Raw genomic sequence first — 22,761 nt, forward strand, 5'->3', positions numbered from 1 at the left:
GGCCTACACTGTCTTTTAGTAACCTTTTTAACAAAGAAAAATCTCAATTTATTAAAAAACACATCGTGGATCCTACTAACATTAGATACCGGAGCCTCCACAATGGAGTTACTCCTTAGGTCTATGATAGCCTAGGTGGTTAAATCCCTCATATCTGCAACACTCTCTTCATTTGTTACACAATTAGACCATCTAATACGTCTTTGGTCATTTGAGAGGGCGATTTGAACATTATCCCTCGGTCCTTTACTTTTTGGTAGGTCGAACAACCTAAATAACAAAATTAGTGGGTCATGATCACTTTCGGCCCGTGGCTCTATCCACATATCGTCGACGCTAGACCAATTCTCCTTATTAGTAAGAATATAGTCAATACGACTATGTGATGTGCCATTGTAAAAAGTAGGGGCACCCTGTTTATCAGAACCCGTTCTTCCATTAGTGGCCCGTAGCCCATGCTCCACACATAAAACTTTTAATTGCAATGCGGCCTCTGACCACTTTTTGATAGGTAATAGGGACAGTTGAGTGATTTCCCATATGTAGTCCTCTTCCTCTGTAAGGTCTATATCATAGTTATCTAAGGGTTCGAAACAACAATTAAAATCGCCGGCAACCATGACATTGCCGTTCAAACAATATTGCTTAAAAAGAATATCTAATTGGTCAACTGCCTCAGTGGGTTTACCACCTGGAAGCTCCCTTGAATAAATGTTAAAAATGTAAAGCTCCTTGCAGTCAAATCGCTGCAATTTGACCAACAGAATATCAGGGCTATTTGTAGCCAAGTGGAGAACAGAATACCCACTATTCTGTTTTACCCATGTCACCAGGCCCCCCTTTTACCTTCCCCGTAGACTCGGTGTAGCCGAGATATAGAAGTGTAGGTATCCTTGCTTTGGTTCAGGTACTACCTGCCAAGTTTCCTGGAGAAGGATTATAGCCTTAGTATCCAGGAAAGCTAGCCAGTCCAGGGATGGCATTTTACTTTTTAAGCCTGCAACATTCCATGACACCAAGGTAAATTGAGCAGAAACATTAGCATTAGATAGTTCTGTGCTAGTGGTTTGACTAACCCTACAGTCTTGAGATAGAACATTTTCACTCGTGCTATTCTCAATTACCACCAAATTTGAAAGTGTTTTTACATTTGCGCTGTTATTAGTATTGCAAACAGGTGTGCCATTAAGGTCATTAGTTCCTTTTAAAACCACTAAAGTATTTTGTTTGCTCATTATTTTTATCTGCTGCCTGGGAATATCACTTGTCAATGTATTTATCTGAGCTATATGGTCTCCCACTTGGTAATCGCCAGGTGGGATGGAGTATTCAGTATTAGATCCCCTCTCAAGTCAATCACAGTCGTTTAACCCCCGATAGTACCCCATATCTATTTCCCAAAGTCATTCCCCAATTGTTAACTGGTGCATTTGTTCCTCGACTATTTCTCACCATGTCCCACACTGGCCCCGGGGTCTTAGGGAATGTTACATTTTGTTGTTCACCGTAGAAAAATTTTAGAGTGAGGGGGACAACAGTCCCACTTCTTCTTTGTGGCGGTAGGATATTAGTCAGGACATTAGGTAAGACAGCCGGGTGGGAAAAAGTCACTGCTACACAGTCTCCTAAAAATCTTTTTGGTCGATTCCCAATCCAGGTAACCCTTTTCACTGTCTTGATTTCACCCGCTAACTGCTGTTTCCCTCCTGGCGCCATCTGCATACTTCCTGTTAGCCAGTGCAACGCCTTACTGGACAGTGATGCTGAAGATTCCGTTTGACCATTCGCCAGGGGTGGTACATTGGCCAACACCAGTACCACTGGAGATGCTTCTTCTATGAATTGATGGGGATCTGTTTCTTGACATAATACAGGCGGAATAATTGGTATTACTAAACCGCCATCTGTAGCCACGGGTTGTTTGTTGGTACTTATTAGAACCTGAGCCGGGCGGATAAATAGCGTCAAGCCGCCCCCCCCTCCTCTGTTGTACTCCCAACAGTTACTTGGACCACTCTTGTCACTAGTGTTGCCAGTTTATCAAACTCTCCCACAACCTTACTCTGGATCCCACCCATTTTTTTTATCTCAGCGTTTAGTTTGTCAATTTTGGCAACCAGAGGCTTAATCATAGATTTGATTTTAGAGTCAATCATGTCGGCTATCCTATGGAACAACTCATCATCCATTTTGCATTTGGCAGTATCGTCCCCTTGCTCCATACTTCTGGCCTTAGTTTTCCCAAGGGGTGATGCCCTTTTCTTCCTTAGTCCTAATCGTAGGCCTACTCGTTCTGGATGGGTTTTTCTGCATGTTCTAGCAGGTCGAGTTTCCTGTTCGGAAGAGGAAGAGGGGTCTTCGTCTGTAGTTTGGGCACGTGTCTCAGGGTCAAAGTCGACATTATTTTCTGGGTTTATTTACAACAAGAATTTCTAAGTCGACTGCCGAGGCACTATTTTGATCGTGATTGTCACCTGCGTGTGTATTAATATCTATCAAATCAATGGGAACTGTGTGGATGGTTGAGTTGGGCTCAGGGCTTGGAGATTAGGGGACTGGCTTAATCCCAGTGACTGTCTCCTTTCGCTGTTTATTTTCATAGCCACCTGAACCAGGTAGTTATCTAGTGTTTTGGAAACGATTAGGGCCGGCTTTTTTGGCATACTGGACATTAGGTAGATAGGTACACTTGGGAAAGGTGTGTCGAGTCACAAATGCTGACAGTACATAGGGTGAGAGAGTACAATGCTCAGTTTAGCTTCCCATAGACAGTAGCGTAAAAAAGTGGTAAATAATTTCCTTACTTCAGAGGCAAGGGATAGGGCCCAGTCCAGTCGCGGACAGTCTCGGACTGTCTAAGACTGTCTGCCCTTTGTCCGGGCTTCGTTCGGGCTTCGTTCGGGCGTCCCGCTCGGGTCCCGCGAGGCGGGGCTGATGATTGTTGTATGCGCCTCCTGGAGCTTGGTGGTGACGCGGCAACCTCTAGGGCAGCTGGACAATGAAGTCCACCCCTCGCCGGTCTCCTCGCAGCAGCCCCGCGCTGAGATGGAAAAACGGCAGGGCTGCGGGAGGCAGGCGGAAGGTTCGCGGTCAGGAAGGCTCTCACTCGGTGATGACGGCAGCTCCTCACAGCAGCAAGCAACGGCAGTGATAATCCCCCGCTCAGTGGGGCTGATGATTGTTTTATGCACCTCCTGGCGCTTGGTGGTGACGCGGCAACCTCTAGGCAGCTTTACAATGAAGTCCGCCCCTCGCCGGTCTCCTCGAAGCAGCCCCGCGCTGAGATGGAAAAACGGCAGGGCTGCGGGAGGCAGGCGGAAGGTTCGCGGTCAGTAAGGCTCACTCGGTGATGACGGCAGCTCCTCACAGCAGCAAGCAAAGGCAGTGATAATGTCAATAAGCTGTACCGAGCAAAAAAAATGTTATTCTGTGGTCAGCCAGACCAGTAGAAGGAGTCGCTAGGTGCCGAGCAGGTGTTTGGCGTTGCGGGCGGTGTGCCATTGTCGCTACCACCCCCCTCCCGAGGCCCATGGGGTGTGGATCTTTTAAGTAACAAACTACAGGTTCCTCTAATCCGAAGGAACATTCACGTTTTCTGGTTTGTTCTTTTTGCACTTATTTTTACACAGAATTTTAACTTTCACGTCCTCTGGTAAGGGTGGGCCTTAGCGCGCCCACACCACCGAGGTACATTGTTATACGGTCCTGATGAAAGCCCAGTAAAATCTACACATAGACAGGCCATTTTAAGTGGAAATACCCAACACATTAGTTGGTAAATTTCCCGACACATATATTTTAATTAATGTCTGGCTGACCACAGAATAAAAAATGTTTGCTTGGTACAGCTTATTGACATTTTTTAATCCACATTAATTTTTCACACTATTGTCACAAAAAACCAGCTCCGCAGTAATCTGGCGTTGTAGCACACCAGGGAAGCATTCGGCTTCTCCTGGTGGGCCCGATGATGAAGCATGTCACCACCCAGGGTGGTGAGCGAGGGCTTCTAAAGAAATCCCTAAATGACTTCCATTGCGAACTAATAGGTTGATTTCATCATTCTCTAAAACTGTGCTTAACAAGACTTTACTCTTACGACACTCTTTGGTTGTTTGACATACACCTATCTGGGGGACTGAGAGTGTCTCTTCCCTCTCTCTCAAGTTATTGAATCAGAAAATCTCATAGCTCACATAGAAGGTAGGCGGGGTAAAATAAAAATGAAAGTGGCAGGTATAATAAAAATAACGGAGGAAAACTACTAAAATGGCGGGGGACGGAGTAGTTTCAAGTTCAAGTTTTTATTTTATGATTTGGAACTCGTGAGAGGTCCACATAAAAAGTGCAACAGCAAAACAGTACAAATATATAAAATCATTCAGTTGTTACAAAATAAAGATGACCGACCTGATTAATATAAATTCAAAAAGCATTTAAAAAAGTTAAATATTCTAGAACAAAACATTTCATTAGGGGGGCTTAAGATCGCTTCAGAAAATGCATTGGCAGATAGAATACCTAATTTCAGACAAATTGGTCTTATCCACTTACGCCGTGAATTTGACAAAGCTGGGCAAATAAACAAAACATGGGAGAGGTCTTGAATCGAATGGTTACACAAAGTACATATGTTGGAAGAACCATACCATTTGGATAGGAGATTATTCAAGGGTAACATGTCTTAGCAAGTACCAAAAACGCCGAATGCCATGTGGAAGATTCCAAGATACATAATGTTGCATGGATTTAAAAACATAGGAATTAATCAACAACAGACTGCTTTTCTTTGATACAATAGAGTCTCTATCCGACATAAAGCTTAACCTCCACGTTGCAGATTTTAATAATGCCTTTAATTGATAAGAAGAAAGTGAAAACAAAGAGGATTCTTCCAATCGCAACAAAGAGACCGCCTTTTTAAAGTTTTTTACGATTGGAGAAAGTTCTTTTAAAGGACCCAGTAATTCCTTTTGAATGAGATGTCTTAATGTGGAGGGTTCGCATTTAGCTAGATAGAAGACCCATCTGACTATCCCAGCTAGTCCTTGGACCCAGCTACTTCTTATGCCAAACTCAAGCCTAAGAGAGGCCACAGAACAGGCGGAATTAACAGAGGATAGTTGTCGCAAGAGTCTACCTTCAATAATGTGGAGAAAACCCCATTTGTTCACATCAATGAGTTCAGTACCGTACAGTAATGAGGCAGGGATTTTTGCTTGGAAAGCTTCTGACAAGTAGGGAAAATGACGTTTTCCTGTGGCTTTATAAAGAGCGTTTAGACCCTTGCCCTGCGTCAGAGCCTTGCGCATATTATTCTCAATATGGGCCTTGTCACTCATATTACCACAAATTATTTCCCCCAAAAATACGTATGAGTTTACGATTTCTAACTTATGGCCACCTAATGTCCATACGAAACTCCCATGAGCAGGTTTTTTCTTCCCCGACATGCACATAACTTTATTTTTAGAGATGTTTATCTGTAGAAAGTGCGACTCTGCGAAAATATGTAATGCTTGTAGACGCTTGTTCAACCCTTTCAGTGTCAAATCTAACAACAATATGTCATCGGCATACATTAAACACACAATAGCTTTATCCCCCAATACAGGAGCAATTCCACTGCTCAAAGATAGAACTTGAGGGAGATCATGAACGTAAAGGGAGAACAATAAAGGAGCCAACAAACAGCCCTGTTTGAGTCCATTGGCCGAGGGAATGGATTCTGACAAGCCTCTTTCTCCTCCCAACAATATTCTGCACCAGGTATCCGTATGGAGATCCCAAATTAAATCCAACAGTAAAGGTGGGATGCCTAAAAACAATAGTTTCCTCCACAGCAGGTGGCGGTCAACTTTATCAAATGCTGTGGAAAAATCTATGAAGGCAGCATATACCTTTCCACCCCGGACTCTGATGTATTTGTCCATAATCACTTGTAAAGCTGTTAGATTATCCATGGTGCCATGTCCTTTACGGAAACCCATTTGTTCAAAGGGGAGAATATTGTTCTGATCTACCCATTCAGATAACAGTTTCAAAAGGCATTTGGCAAAGACCTTGCCAACGGCATCCAGAAGGGCAATCTGGCGATAACTTTGAGGCAAAAGTCGATTGCCCTTCTTGAAAAGGGGAACCAAAATACTCCCCTTCCAAGATGGGAGAACAACCCTATTCAAAAAGCAGCGAGCAAAGACAGGAAATAGAATTTTACTCCACTTTGTGCTACTCTGCTTTAAGACAGAGATAGGCAACTCATCTGGACCCATGGCCCCTGATGTACGCATTTCACGGATGGCCAACTCAATGGACTTTTCCGATGGGGGTTCCTCATTAGCCAAATGCACAGGACGGAGTATGTAATCAAGGTTTGGTGCCCACGGCAATACGTTTCAAATAAATATAGATAGAATATGTTTATTAGTATATTAGAAAAGTGTAGCAGCGGATGAGGCACACGGCCCGGTAGAAGAAAGTGGCAATGTGATACCTGAAAGAGGAGAGGCTTGCTTGGTGAACTTGAAGAAAAAGAAATAAGTGTGGTCTTGGAAACAGGGCTGCGCATGCGTACAGACTACAACTGGTGCAGACAAAAACCTGAAAGTTTTACATACTATCATAGAAATATAGCTGTTTTTTTGACCAGTGAAGTTAGTTCTGAAAAGAACAGTTTTTTTGTCTTTTTTTTAACATACAAAAATAAATTGGAAACAAAACAGTGTCCAACAGGAATAAATAAACAAAAAAAATTAGTGTTGTGAGCAAATGTGCTCCTGTTTACGCCGTTTAATTAAATTAATTGACTGCTCCCTGGAGCAGAGCATCTCATTGCAAAATTTGCAATGGATGATTAAGTCAGCATAATCCGGTACGATATTTGGATGCGGAGTCCATGGTTGTGTGGCTGGTGAGCTTGAAGTGCTGGGAACAGCAGGTGATGGATTGTCCCATAGCCTATCAGAGCAAGCTCTTGCATAATTGTGAGGATGGTAGTTTTTCACATGGCGAACCATGCTTGCTGTCCCAAATGAGTACTTCTTGCTCGGATCTCCTCTTGACAGTGTGGTGTCACAGATTTTGAGATGACCTTTGCAGCATTACCTTTTTCTGTCCTTCTGGAAAGGTGAAAAATGTCCAGATTACTGCATCTTTTCTTTTTCCCTGTGACTCCTCAGATATAAATTCCTCCTCTGAAGAATGTTCTGAAGTGGATTCCAGAAATGCAGCCATATTAAAATTGTTTTGTCAAATGACAGGAGCTCCCGACAAGAGATGGTTCTTCTAAGAAAGTCAAAGAAGAATGATTAAAATGGGTGGGGTCTTTCAACAATTGGAATTGGAAGTGTTATGACCCAATCAAATCTCTTATTTTAAAGTTACATGGCGTATGCATAGGGTGCGCTTACGATGCGTGAATGGACGACGTACGCCGCCATTTGCGTAATTGCTTTTAAAAGTAATATACGCTTACTAAAAGTTAATAAAAATTATTTTAATAATTATCCTAGATAATGTCTTCCCTTAATATTTACATCAAATACATAGATATATCTTTTTAAACATTAGGAAACTTCCGTGGTATACGTACAGTGTGCCGTACAAACGTACATGAGGTCACGCGAAGCGTCGATGCGACGCGGAATGTGAAAACATATTCGTAACGTATGCGCGGTTGAGCGCACAGTACGATTACCCGTACAAAGGATGGTGCGATCACCGTATGCGTATTATACGAGTACTGAAAAAAATACAAAAAGAAAATATATAGAATTTTATTTTACCATATATAGAAAAAATAATAAAAAAAATTTGAATTTTGTTTTGTATTATTTTATATTAAAAATGTGTAATGTAACTTAAAAAATAAAATAACAAATAATTATTATAAAAATGTTAGAAATTTACTATAAAAAGAAATAAATATAATAATTAATACATTTAAGAATTATCATTTTCAAAAGCTTTGAAATTCACTGAAAAAAACATAGGTTTCAGACAAGTTATAGTTAGAAATTAGCATTTAAAAAATATAATCGGCTGGCTGGTGCACGCATACCAATTGAGGAGGGCTGACGCTTGGAGCTCTGTGGCGATATTTGAGTGCTCCCCGCCTAGACGGAAACCAAGCCTGAGCACACATACTTTTGCGGCCTCCGTGCCGTAGGGGTAGCACCATCCTGGGAGCCTGGGGGCCACTGGGGCAAGTATTCAACAGCTCCTAGATGTGGGATATCGGCGCTGGATTTAGCAAGCACCTGCCAACTGAGGCTCAATGTGTGAGCTTTCATCACTTACAGTGAATAATTAACACTCTGAAAAGGACATTACGAGTTTCCTCTACACTGCAACTCCCATAAGGCACAGCACAGTTTCATCACGAGCGGCCCATTGGAGGGCTCGCAACTACGTGTACAAAAAGAGGTAGAAAGTGGATTCAGAGTGTTCCTACATCATTAGCTCCTGAGGAAGAAGGTTATTTGAAATGCGTTGGGTGAACGTGATAGCAGGACTGTTAAAAGATCGGCTGGCTGGTGCACGCATACCAATTGAGGAGGGATGACGCTTGTAGCTCTGTGGCGATATTCGAGTGCTCCCCGCCTAGATGGAAACCAAGCCTGAGCATATATATATATATATATATATATATATATATATATATATATATATATATATATATATATATATATATAAATATATATATATACACGTATACATATACATATACATATACATATACATATATACATATGTATATATATATATATATATATATCTATATATGTATATAGATATATATATATATATATATAGGAAGAGGCCTGGGAGATGATGTGAAGTTCCTCCTGTTTTTCAAAAAAAATCTAACACATTTTCAGAAAGCATTTTCTGCTTCTCTATCAGAGCCTGAGAAAGTAATGTGGTTCTATTTTTCCCTTTAATGGTCTTTAAGGAGTTAAGTGGTGTTACACCATGTAAACATCATTACTGACAAAAAAAGACTGGTGCGAACAAACAAATGCAGTTCTTTCTTTGTGGAGAGGAATTGATCTAAACATCTAAACAAATGTAACAAACAACAAACCAAAGAAGACCTACCAAAACAATAGGTTTTGCTAGAAGTCTCAAACCTTCATTGATCAAGCTCAGGAGCCGTAAGAATACTGGGTCGTCGTGTTCGAATCGGTGGCCAAGCACAATAGACACTATGATATTGGCAATGGATACATTCATGATCATCATGTTGTCAAAAGGCTGGCCTGGAAAGTAAAATAAAAACTCAGTTAATAAAAATGATGCAAATATGGTGCTACATTTTTCATTTTGTCTCCCTGAAGATTCACAAAACAGCATTGAATTGTCCACCACATCCCCCACTGTCCTCCAGTAAATGGGTGCCCTGTCACTGCACACTTCCATGCTCCATAAGGGAGAAGCAGTTTCCCTCCCTCCCACTACTTGAATCATTTCTCCTACTGAAGCAAACGAAAAACAAAACTGAACTGAAGAAACCAAGAAACAGAGGGAAAAAGAAAAGAAGAATTATGAACAAGTTAATACCGCCCTTCAGCTCTGGACTGTTTTCAAAAGGTTCGGGACCTCTTCTAGCGATGAACAGCACTTTTTGTTTAGATTGTTTGACAATCGAGGCCTGGCCCTCCAGAGATCTACTCACATAGTTTTCCATTTCATTACTTTTCAGATCTCACTATTTTATTTGTATTTGCTCCTCTCATTGTCTCGCATAACAGAACAATCCCCAGGATCTGATACCCTTTGTTTTAACTCTTGCAGAAGTGCTGGGATTTGGCATACTACCTCCTCTGTGTTACTCAGTATTTGATGGAGTGCAGAGATTTAATTCGATTTTGTATTTTTCAGCTCACAAATTTAAAGCAAACTCGACTCTAAAAGGAGCTGCAAGGATGGCTAGACAGCTTACCCCTGGACCCTCATACTCTGCTTCAGCGCCTCTGCTGGTCAAAGGAGTAGCCTGGTTACATACTTCTTTTATAAGCCCTGTTTGCAGATTCGAAAACTGCCCTCCTGACATCGGGTTTGGACAATTTAATAGTTCCTCTGCCCCAGAACAGATTGGTGAACAATCTCGAATGTCTCTTGTACACTTGCTACTATTTGATATCTCTAAAGGTGCAGAATCTGGCCCACCCTTTAAATTCCATGCAATGGGCCCGATTCACAGAACTAGCAACGTTAGGACTCCTAACTTTAGGACTCCTAAATGCCTTCTGTGAATACCAAAAGTCTTAAAGTTAAGATTTTCTCAGCTTAGGAGTCCTAAAGCTATGAGTCCTAAGTTTACTACCCCGAAACTGAGAAAAATCCTAACTTTAAGACTTTCAGTATTCACAGAAGGCATTTAGGAGTAATAAAGTTAGGACTCCTAACTTCTGTGAATACCGAAATGAGTAAGTGCCTTCTGTGAATACCAAAATGAGTAACTGCCTTCTGTGAATACCAAATGGTAGTAAAATGGTAGTAAGTTTAGGATTTTGTCTTAAGTTAATTCTTTGAATCGGGCCCGCAGAGTGCATTCTCCTGCTTTGCTGCTTTTTTTGCACTCTCCAAATTGAAACCATCCTGCGCCACACGGGTACCCCAATCTTTTGACTCTCTCCCACACCTTTGGGCTAGCCTACCTGCGTCTATATCTATGTCAATGGAACGGGAGGAAGAACCACCCCTAGCTGAAGGGATACAACATCTATGGTTTGGCACAAACTGGTGTCTAGGGAGGCACTTAATGATGCTTACCTGGTCTTCTGCAACTGGGCTAGAGGGTCAGTATTAGGTGTAGGCATCGCCATTCAAGCGCTTTGAAGGTTACTAAGCGTTTTCTCCCTATGGGGTACAGTGAAGGGTGCTAACCATCTTTTGACTTTTTGTAGCTGAGGTGGCAAACAACTAATTGGATTATTGGTCCCTCTACCATTTAGCTGCTGAATATTCGCCCAGCAGGTTTCTAGAAAAGAGTTTCCATCCAGAGAAAGCGCAGTCTAAAGCACATGAAAAAACAACAGTTGATGGACCGAATACAGAACAATGTCATATATTCACCCCAGAGATCTGGGCCTAAATCCATCGTTTTTTTGCACTCCACACCACCCCAGTTCAGACATGGCCATACGCAAATCAGCATTGACCCTGTGCCTCATGGGGACAGTCCAGCCTGAACTGCCAAGCCATGTCTTCGCTGGACCGGAATCAAGCATCCTAGGACCGGTTTCTGGCTATCAGCCGCCATCAGCCAGGATAGCTTGACTCCAGTGGTGTGGAGAGCACGGGACTCACATATGAGCATACCCGGTCTACTCTGGGTGACAAATGCGAAAACAACAGTTGATGGACACAATGCAGAACAATGTCATACATTCACCCCAGTACAGACATCTCGGTCTAAATCCTTTGTTTTTTTGCACTCCACACCACCCCAGTTCAGACATGGCCATATGCAAATGAGCCTTGACCCTGTGCCTCATGCGAACGGTCCAGCCCGAACTGCCAAGCCATGTTTTCCCTGGACCGGAATCAAACATCCTAGGACCGGTTTCTGGCTATCAGCCACCATCAGCCAGGATAGCTTGACTCCAGTGGTGTGGAGAGCACGGGACTCACCTCTGAGCATACCCGTCCCACTTGGGGTGACAAATGCAAAAACAACAGTTGATGGACAGAATGCAGAACAATGTCATACATTCACCCCAGTACAGAGATCTGGGTCTAAATCCATTGTTTTTTTTCACTCCACACCACCCTAGTTCAGACATGGCCCTATGCAAATTATCCTTGACCCTGTGCCTCAACGGAATAGTCCAGCCCGAACTGCCAAGCCATGTCTTCCCTGGACCAGAATCAAGCATCCTAGGACCAGTTTCTGGCTATCAGCCGTCATCAGCCAGGATAGCTTGACTCCAGTGGTGTGGAGAGCACGGGACTCACCTCTGAGCATACCCGACCCACTCGGGGTGACAAATGCAAAAAAAAACAGTTGATGGACAGAATGCAGAACAATGTCATACATTCACCCCAGTACAGAGATCTGGGCCTAAATCCATCATTTTTTTGTTCTCCACACCACCCCAGTTCAGACATGGCCATATGCAAATCAGCCTTGACCCTGTGCCTCATGCGATCGGTCCAGCCCGAACTGCCAAGCCATGTCTTCCCTGGACCGGAATCAAGCATCCTAGGACCAGTTTCTGGCTATCAGCCGTCATCAACCAGGATAGCTTGACTCCAGTGGTGTGGAGAGCACGGGACTCACTTCTGAGCATACCCATCCCACTCGGTTGACAAATGCAAAAACAACAGTTGATGGACAGAATGCAGAACAATGTCATACATTCACCCCAGTACAGACATCTGGGTCTAAATACATTGTTTTTTGCACTCCACACCACCCCTGTTCAGACACGGCCGTATGCAAATCAGCCTTGACCCTGTGCCTCATGCGACAGTCCAGCCTGAACTGCCAAGCCATGTCTTCCCTGGACCGGAATCAAGCATCCTAGGACCGGTTTCTGGCTATCAGCCGTCATCAGCCAGGATAGATTAACTCCAGTGGTGTGGAGAGCACGGGACTCACGTCTGAGCATACCCGTCCCACTCGAGGTGACAAATGAAAAAACAACAGTTGATGGACAGAATGCAGAACAATGTCATACATTCACCCCAGTACAGAGATCTGGGTCTAAATCCATTGTTTTTTTCACTCCACACCACCCTAGTTCAGACATGGCCCTATGCAAATTATCCTTGACCCTGTGCCTCAAGGGAATAGTCCAGCCCGAACTGCCAAGCCATGTCTTCCCTGGACCGGAATCAAGCATCCTAGGACCGGTGTCTGGCTATCAGCCGCCATCAGCCAGGTTAGCTTGACTCCAGTGGTGTGGAGAGCACGGGACTCACGTCTGAGCATACCCACCCCACTCGGGGTGACAAATGCAAAAACAACAGTTGATGGACAGAATGCAGAACAATGTCATACATTCACTCCAGTACAGAGATCTGGGTCTACATCTACTGTTTTTTTGCACTCCACACCACCCCTGTTCAGACATGGCCGTATGCTAATCAGCCTTGGCCCTGTGCCTCATGGGAACAGTCCAGCCCAAACTGCCAAGCCATGTCTTCGCTGGACCGGAATCAAGCATCCTAGGACTGGTTTCTGGCTATCAGCCGTCATCAGCCAGGATTGCTTGACTCCAGTGGTGTGGAGAGCATGGGACTCACGTCTGAGCATACCCGTCCCACTCGGGGTGACAAATGAAAAAACAACAGTTGATGGACAGAATGCAGAACAATGTCATACATTCACCCCAGTACAAAGATCTGGGTCTAAATCCATTGTTTTTTGCACTCCACACCACCCTAGTTCAGACATGGCCCTATGCAAATTAGCCTTGACCCTGTGCCTCAAGGGAATAGTCCAGCCCGAACTCCCAAGCCATGTCTTCCCTGGACCGGAATCAAGCATCCTAGGACCGGTTTCTGGCTATCAGCCGCCATCAGCCAGGATAGCTTGACTCCAGTGGTGTGGAGAGCAAGGGACTCACCTCTGAGCATACCCGTCCCACTCGGGGTGACAAATGCAAAAAAAACAGTTGATGGACAGAATGCAGAACAATGTCATACATTCACCCCAGTACAGAGATCTGGGCCTAAATCCATCATTTTTTTGTTCTCCACACCACCCCAGTTCAGACATGGCCATACGCAAATCAGCCTTGACCCTGTGCCTCATGCGAACGGTCCAGCCCGAACTGCCAAGCCATGTCTTCCCTGGACCGGAATCAAGCATCCTAGGACCAGTTTCTGGCTATCAGCTGTCATCAGCCAAGATAGCTTGACTCCAGTGGTGTGGAGAGCACGGGACTCACGTCAGAGCATACCCCTCCCACTCGGGGTGACAAATGCAAAAACAACAGTTGATGGACAGAATGCAGAACAATGTCATATATTCACCCAAGTACAGACATATGGGTCTAAATCCATTGTTTTTTGCACTCTGCACCACCCCTGTTCAGACATGGCCGTATGCAAATCAGCCTTGACCCTGTGCCTCATGCGAACGGTCCAGCCTGAACTGCCAAGCCATGTCTTCCCTGGACCGGAATCAAGCATCCTAGGACCGGTTTCTGCCGTCATCAGCCAGGATAGGTTAACTCCAGTGGTGTGGAGAGCACGGGACGCACGTCAGAGCATACCCGTCCCACTCGAGGTGACAAATGCAAAAATAACAGTTGATGAACAGAATGCAGAACAATGTCATACATTCACCCCAGTACAGAGATCTGGGTCTACATCTACTGTTTTTTTGCACTCCACACCACGCCTGTTCAGACGTGGCTGTATGCTAATCAGCCTTGACCCTGTGCCTCATGGGAACAGTCCAGCCCAAACTGCCAAGCCATATCTTCCCTGAACCGGAATATAGCATCCTAGGACTGGTTTCTAGCTATCAGCCATCATCAGCCAGGATAGCTTGACTCCGGTGGTGTGGAGATTATGGGACTCACGTCTGAGCATACCCGTCCCACTCGGGGTGACAAATGAAAAAACAACAGTTGATGGGCAGAATGCAGAACAATGTCATACATTCACCCCAGTACAGAGATCTGGGTCTAAATCCATTGTTTTTTTGCACTCCACACCACCCCAGTTCAGACATGGCCATATGAAAATTAGCCTTGACCCTGTGCCTCAAGGGAATAGTCCAGCCCGAACTGCCAAGCCATGTCTTCCCTGGACCGGAATCATGCATCCTAGGACCGGTTTCTGGCTATCAGCCGGCATCAGCCAGGATAGCTTGACTCCAGTGGTGTGGAGAGCACGGGACTCACTTCTGAGCATACCCGTCCCACTCGGGTGACAAATGCAAAAACAACAGTTGATGGACAGAATGCAGAACAATGTCATACATTCACTCCAGTACAGAGATCTGGGTCTACATCTACTGTTTTTTGCACTGTACACCACCCCTGTTCAGACATGGCCGTATGCTAATCAGCCTTGACCCTGTGCCTCATGGGAACAGTCCAGCCCAAACTGCCAAGCCATGTCTTCGCTGGACCGGAATCAAGCCTCCTAGGACTGGTTTCTGGCTATCAGCCGTCATCAGCCAGGATAGGTTAACTCCAGTGGTGTGGAGAGCACGGGACTCACGTCTGAGCATACCCATCCCACTCGAGGTGACAAATGCAAAAACAACAGTTGATGAACAGAATGCAGAACAATGTCATACATTCACCCCAGTACAGAGATCTGGGTCTACATCTACTGTTTTTTCGCACTCCACACCACGCCTGTTCAGACATGGCCGTATGCTAATCAGCCTTGACCCTGTGCCTCATGGGAACAGTCCAGCCCAAACTGCCAAGCCATATCTTCCCTGGACCGGAATATAGCATCCTAGGACTGTTTCTAGCTATCAGCCGTCATCAGCCAGGATAGCTTGACTCCAGTGGTGTGGAGAGCACGGGACTCACTTCTGAGCATACCCGTCCCACTCGGGGTGACAAATGCAAAAACAACAGTTGATGGACAGAATGCAGAACAATGTCATACATTCAGCCCAGTACAGAGATCTGGGCATAAATCCATCGTTTTTTTTTTCTCCACACCACCCCAGTTCAGACATGGCCATACGCAAATCAGCCTTGACCCTGTGCCTCATGGGAACAGTCCAGCCCGAACTGCCAAGCCATGTCTTCCCTGGACTTGAATCAAGCATCCTAGGACCGGTTTCTGGCTATCAGCCAGGATAACTTGACTCCAGTGGTATGGAGAGCACGGGACTCACGTCTGAGCATACCCGTCCCACTCCGGGTGACAAATGCAAAAACAACAGTTGATGGACAGAATGCAGAGCAATGTCATACATTCACCACGGTACAGACATCTGGGTCGAAATCCATAGTTTTTTTGCACTCCACACCACCCCAGTTCCGACATGGCCATATTTATTTATTTATTTTCCACATTTGTTAAGCGCACTGTTACCAAACGGTGTCCTGGCGCTGAGGGATCACTAGAGGGCATGTCGACTGAGATTAGTGTATGAGTAGCCAGGTTTTCAGGACCCTTCTAAAGGGCAGCAGGTCATGAGTCTGCCTTAGGGCCAGAGGCAGGGCATTCCAAGCCCTAGCCGCTCCTAGGGAGAAACTCCTTCCCCCCCATCGGGCCCTCCTGACTTTGGGGACCATGATCAGTCCTTGGTCAGGAGAACTAAGCGACCTGGTCCATCTATACCACTGAAAGAGCAAGGTCATGCAGTGGGGGCCCAAACCATTCAGTGCTTTAAAAACTACACAAAGAGTCTTAAACGCTATTCTTTTCCGCACTGGCAGCCAGTGTAGCTTTACCAGATCTTGTGCTACCGAAGAGAATTTGGAAGTACCCGTGATCAAGCGGGCAGCCACATTCTGTAGGATTTGAAGACTGTTCAACAGCCCCTGTTGAGCATTTAGGAGCAGGCTGTTACAGTAGTCTAAGCGGGATATTGCCAATCCTGTTACAACAGTCTTTCTGTGTTCGTCAGGGATAAAAGGGAGCACTTTTCGTATGGTTTTCAGGACATAGTGGATGGATGAAGACAGGGCATTGACTTGGGGCCAGAAGGAGAGAGTGTCGTCCATCTGCACCCCCAGGTTTTTGACCTTAGTAACTGGAGAGGGGGTGTCCCCATTTCCTCGGGCCACCATCTTGGGGCCCAGAAGTTCTCTTTGGCCCCGAATAGCAGGACTTCAGTCTTAGCTGAATTCAGTTTGAGACAGTTTTCTGCCATCCAGTTACTGACCTCACGCATGCAGTCCCTAAACCTGTCAGCTGTGTTCTCTAATCCACCCTGTAGCAGCGACACTACAATCTGTGTGTCGTCTGCATATGATGTTACGTGGAAGCCGAAAGATCTTACAACTGGCGCCAAGGTGGAGACGTACACATTAAAAAGAGTTGGACTCAAGGACGAACCTTGAGGGACTCCACAAGGGAGTTCAAAAGGGGCCGATTCATAGTCTCCCAGAGCTACCACCTGAGTCCTGCTGGACAGGATGGCCTGCAAGATCTTAAGGGCCTTTCCCTGAATTCCCCAGGCCCCCAACCGGTCCACCAGCAGCATGTGGTGGACCGTGTCGAAGGCTGCGGACAGGTCCAACATGATCAGGGCGGCTCTTCCTCCTGCATCCATCACTTGTCTTATATCTTCGGCAGATTTTATCAGAGCTGATTCTGTATTATGCCCTGGCCGGAATCCATTCTGAGATGGATCCAGTCATCGTACTTTCCCTAGAAATGCGCTCAGCTGAGTGTTTATTAAACCCTCTATAATGTTGGCAGGTAAAGGTAACTTGGCGATGGGCCAATAGTTATTCAAATCGGCCACATCTAGGTTCGGTTTTTTAAGAAGGGGTAGGTTCGATGCTTGTTTCCAGCGTGTTTCCATATGCAAATCAGCCTTGAGCCTGTGCCTCATGGGAACAGTCCAGCCCGAACTGCCAAGCCATGTCTTCCCTGGACCGGAATCAAGCATCCTAGGACCGGTGTCTGGCTATCAGCCGCCATCAGCCAGGATAGCTTGACTCCAGTGGTGTGGAGAATACTGGACTCACGTCTGAGCATACCCACCCCACTCGGGGTGACAAATGCAAAAACAACAGTTGATGGACAGAATGCAGAACAATGTCATACATTCACCCCAGTATAGAGATCTGGGTCTAAATCCATTGTTTTTTTGCACTCCACACCACCCTAGTTCAGACATGGCCCTATGCAAATTAACCTTGACCCTGTGCCTCAAGGGAATAGTCCAGCCCGAACTGTCAAGCCATGTCTTCCCTGGACCGGAATCAAGCATCCTAGGACCGGTTTCTGGCTATCAGCCGCCATCAGCCTGGATAGCTTGACTCCAGTGGTGTGGAGAGCACGGGACTCACCTCTGAGCATACCCGTCCCACTCGGGGTGACAAATGCAAAAACAACAGTTGATGGACAGAATGCAGAACAATGTCATACATTCACCTCAGTACAGAGATCTGAGCCTAAATCCATCATTTTTTTGTTCTCCACACCACCCCAGTTCAGACATGGCCGCCATACGCAAATCAGCCTTGACCCTGTGCCTCATGCGAACGGTCCAGCCCGAACTGCCAAGCCATGTCTTCCCTGGACCGGAATCAAGCATCCTAGGACCAGTTTCTGGCTATCAGCCGTCATTAGCCAGGATAGCTTGACTCCAGTGGTGTGGAGAGCACGGACTCACTTCTGAGCATACCCGTCCCACTCGGGTTGACAAATGCAAAAACAACAGTTGATGGACAGAATGCAGAACAATGTCATACATTCACCCCAGTACAGACATCTGGGTCTAAATCCATTGTTTTTTGCACTCCACACCACCCCTGTTTAGACATGGCCGTATGCAAATCAGCCTTGACCCTGTGCCTCATGCGAACGGTCCAGCCCGAACTGCCAAGCCATGTCTTCCCTGGACCGGAATCAAGCATCCTAGGACCGGTTTCTGGCTATCAGCCGTCATAAGCCAGGATAGGTTAACTCCAGTGGTGTGGAGAGCACGGGACTCACGTCTGTGCATACCCGTCCCACTCAAGGTGACAAATGCAAAAACAACAGTTGATGAACAGAATGCAGAACAATGTCATACATTCACCCGAGTACAGAGATCTGGGTCTACATCTACTGTTTTTTTGCACTCCACACCACGCCTGTTCAGACATGGCCGTATGCTAATCAGCCTTGACCCTGTGCCTCATGGGAACAGTCCAGCCCAAACTGCCAAGCCATATCTTCCCTGGACCGGAATATAGCATCCTAGGACTGTTTCTAGCTATCAGCCGTCATCAGCCAGGATAGCTTGACTCCAGTGGTGTGGAGAGCACAGGACTCACTTCTGAGCATACCCGTCCCACTCGGGGTGACAAATGCAAAAACAACAGTTGATGGACAGAATGCAGAACAATGTCATACATTCAGCCCAGTACAGAGATCTGGGCATAAATCCATCGTTTTTTTGTTCTCCACACCACCCCAGTTCAGACATGGCCATACGCAAATCAGCCTTGACCCTGTGCCTCATGGGAACAGTCCAGCCCGAACTGCCAAGCCATGTCTTCCCTGGACTTGAATCAAGCATCCTAGGACCGGTTTCTGGCTATCAGCCAGGATAACTTGACTCCAGTGGTATGGAGAGCACGGGACTCACGTCTGAGCATACCCGTCCCACTCCGGGTGACAAATGCAAAAACAACAGTTGATGGACAGAATGCAGAGCAATGTCATACATTCACCACGGTACAGACATCTGGGTCGAAATCCATAGTTTTTTTGCACTCCACACCACCCCAGTTCCGACATGGCCATATTTATTTATTTATTTTCCACATTTGTTAAGCGCACTGTTACCAAACGGTGTCCTGGCGCTGAGGGATCACTAGAGGGCATGTCGACTGAGATTAGTGTATGAGTAGCCAGGTTTTCAGGACCCTTCTAAAGGGCAGCAGGTCATGAGTCTGCCTTAGGGCCAGAGGCAGGGCATTCCAAGCCCTAGCCGCTCCTAGGGAGAAACTCCTTCCCCCCCATCGGGCCCTCCTGACTTTGGGGACCATGATCAGTCCTTGGTCAGGAGAACTAAGCGACCTGGTCCATCTATACCACTGAAAGAGCAAGGTCATGCAGTGGGGGCCCAAACCATTCAGTGCTTTAAAAACTACACAAAGAGTCTTAAACGCTATTCTTTTCCGCACTGGCAGCCAGTGTAGCTTTACCAGATCTTGTGCTACCGAAGAGAATTTGGAAGTACCCGTGATCAAGCGGGCAGCCACATTCTGTAGGATTTGAAGACTGTTCAACAGCCCCTGTTGAGCATTTAGGAGCAGGCTGTTACAGTAGTCTAAGCGGGATATTGCCAATCCTGTTACAACAGTCTTTCTGTGTTCGTCAGGGATAAAAGGGAGCACTTTTCGTATGGTTTTCAGGACATAGTGGATGGATGAAGACAGGGCATTGACTTGGGGCCAGAAGGAGAGAGTGTCGTCCATCTGCACCCCCAGGTTTTTGACCTTAGTAACTGGAGAGGGGGTGTCCCCATTTCCTCGGGCCACCATCTTGGGGCCCAGAAGTTCTCTTTGGCCCCGAATAGCAGGACTTCAGTCTTAGCTGAATTCAGTTTGAGACAGTTTTCTGCCATCCAGTTACTGACCTCACGCATGCAGTCCCTAAACCTGTCAGCTGTGTTCTCTAATCCACCCTGTAGCAGCGACACTACAATCTGTGTGTCGTCTGCATATGATGTTACGTGGAAGCCGAAAGATCTTACAACTGGCGCCAAGGTGGAGACGTACACATTAAAAAGAGTTGGACTCAAGGACGAACCTTGAGGGACTCCACAAGGGAGTTCAAAAGGGGCCGATTCATAGTCTCCCAGAGCTACCACCTGAGTCCTGCTGGACAGGATGGCCTGCAAGATCTTAAGGGACTTTCCCTGAATTCCCCAGGCCCCCAACCGGTCCACCAGCAGCATGTGGTGGACCGTGTCGAAGGCTGCGGACAGGTCCAACATGATCAGGGCGGCTCTTCCTCCTGCATCCATCACTTGTCTTATATCTTCGGCAGATTTTATCAGAGCTGATTCTGTATTATGCCCTGGCCGGAATCCATTCTGAGATGGATCCAGTCATCGTACTTTCCCTAGAAATGCGCTCAGCTGAGTGTTTATTAAACCCTCTATAATGTTGGCAGGTAAAGGTAACCTGGCGATGGGCCAATAGTTATTCAAATCGGCCACATCTAGGTTCGGTTTTTTAAGAAGGGGTAGGTTCGATGCTTGTTTCCAGCGTGTTTCCATATGCAAATCAGCCTTGAGCCTGTGCCTCATGGGAACAGTCCAGCCCGAACTGCCAAGCCATGTCTTCCCTGGACCGGAATCAAGCATCCTAGGACCGGTGTCTGGCTATCAGCCGCCATCAGCCAGGATAGCTTGACTCCAGTGGTGTGGAGAATACTGGACTCACGTCTGAGCATACCCACCCCACTCGGGGTGACAAATGCAAAAACAACAGTTGATGGACAGAATGCAGAACAATGTCATACATTCACCCCAGTATAGAGATCTGGGTCTAAATCCATTGTTTTTTTGCACTCCACACCACCCTAGTTCAGACATGGCCCTATGCAAATTAACCTTGACCCTGTGCCTCAAGGGAATAGTCCAGCCCGAACTGTCAAGCCATGTCTTCCCTGGACCGGAATCAAGCATCCTAGGACCGGTTTCTGGCTATCAGCCGCCATCAGCCTGGATAGCTTGACTCCAGTGGTGTGGAGAGCACGGGACTCACCTCTGAGCATACCCGTCCCACTCGGGGTGACAAATGCAAAAACAACAGTTGATGGACAGAATGCAGAACAATGTCATACATTCACCTCAGTACAGAGATCTGAGCCTAAATCCATCATTTTTTTGTTCTCCACACCACCCCAGTTCAGACATGGCCGCCATACGCAAATCAGCCTTGACCCTGTGCCTCATGCGAACGGTCCAGCCCGAACTGCCAAGCCATGTCTTCCCTGGACCGGAATCAAGCATCCTAGGACCAGTTTCTGGCTATCAGCCGTCATTAGCCAGGATAGCTTGACTCCAGTGGTGTGGAGAGCACGGACTCACTTCTGAGCATACCCGTCCCACTCGGGTTGACAAATGCAAAAACAACAGTTGATGGACAGAATGCAGAACAATGTCATACATTCACCCCAGTACAGACATCTGGGTCTAAATCCATTGTTTTTTGCACTCCACACCACCCCTGTTTAGACATGGCCGTATGCAAATCAGCCTTGACCCTGTGCCTCATGCGAACGGTCCAGCCCGAACTGCCAAGCCATGTCTTCCCTGGACCGGAATCAAGCATCCTAGGACCGGTTTCTGGCTATCAGCCGTCATAAGCCAGGATAGGTTAACTCCAGTGGTGTGGAGAGCACGGGACTCACGTCTGTGCATACCCGTCCCACTCAAGGTGACAAATGCAAAAACAACAGTTGATGAACAGAATGCAGAACAATGTCATACATTCACCCGAGTACAGAGATCTGGGTCTACATCTACTGTTTTTTTGCACTCCACACCACGCCTGTTCAGACATGGCCGTATGCTAATCAGCCTTGACCCTGTGCCTCATGGGAACAGTCCTGCCCGAACTGCCAAGCCATGTCTTCCCTGGACCGGAATCAAGCATCCTAGGACCGGTGTCTGGCTATCAGCCGCCATCAGCCAGGATAGCTTGACTCCAGTGGTGTGGAGAGCACGGGACTCACGTCTGAGCATACCCACCCCACTCGGGGTGACAAATGCAAAAACAACAGTTGATGGACAGAATGCAGAACAATGTCATACATTCACCCCAGTACAGAGATCTGGGTCTTAATCCATTGTTTTTTTGCACTCCACACCACCCTAGTTCAGACATGGCCCTATGCAAATTAGCCTTGACCCTGTGCCTCAAGGGAATAGTCCAGCCCGAACTGCCAAGCCATGTCTTCCCTGGACCGGAATCAAGCATCCTAGGACCGGTTTCTGGCTATCAGCCGCCATCAGCCAGGATAGCTTGACTTCAGTGGTGTGGAGAGCACGGGACTCACCTCTGAGCATACCCGTCCCACTCGGGGTGACAAATGCAAAAACAATAGTTGATGGACAGAATGCAGAACAATGTCATACATTCACCCCAGTAC

The 22,761-nt window shown here is 46.4% G+C and overlaps 1 protein-coding gene across 2 annotated transcripts in view; it reads right to left on the minus strand.

Moving 5' to 3' along the window:
• LOC147706986 (cytochrome P450 2K1-like) overlaps positions 1-22,761 on the minus strand; it is a 636,943-nt gene that overhangs the window by 422,293 nt on the left and 191,889 nt on the right. For both annotated transcript variants that reach the window (XM_086926218.1, XM_086926219.1), the window contains one exon: positions 9,100-9,260. In XM_086926218.1, coding sequence (XP_086782344.1) covers positions 9,100-9,260 — 161 coding nt within the window. The remainder of the gene's footprint in view (positions 1-9,099; positions 9,261-22,761) is intronic.

Source organism: Lissotriton vulgaris, chromosome 6 (assembly GCF_964263255.1).
Source record: "Lissotriton vulgaris chromosome 6, aLisVul1.2, whole genome shotgun sequence".
Taxonomy (NCBI): domain Eukaryota; kingdom Metazoa; phylum Chordata; class Amphibia; order Caudata; family Salamandridae; genus Lissotriton; species Lissotriton vulgaris.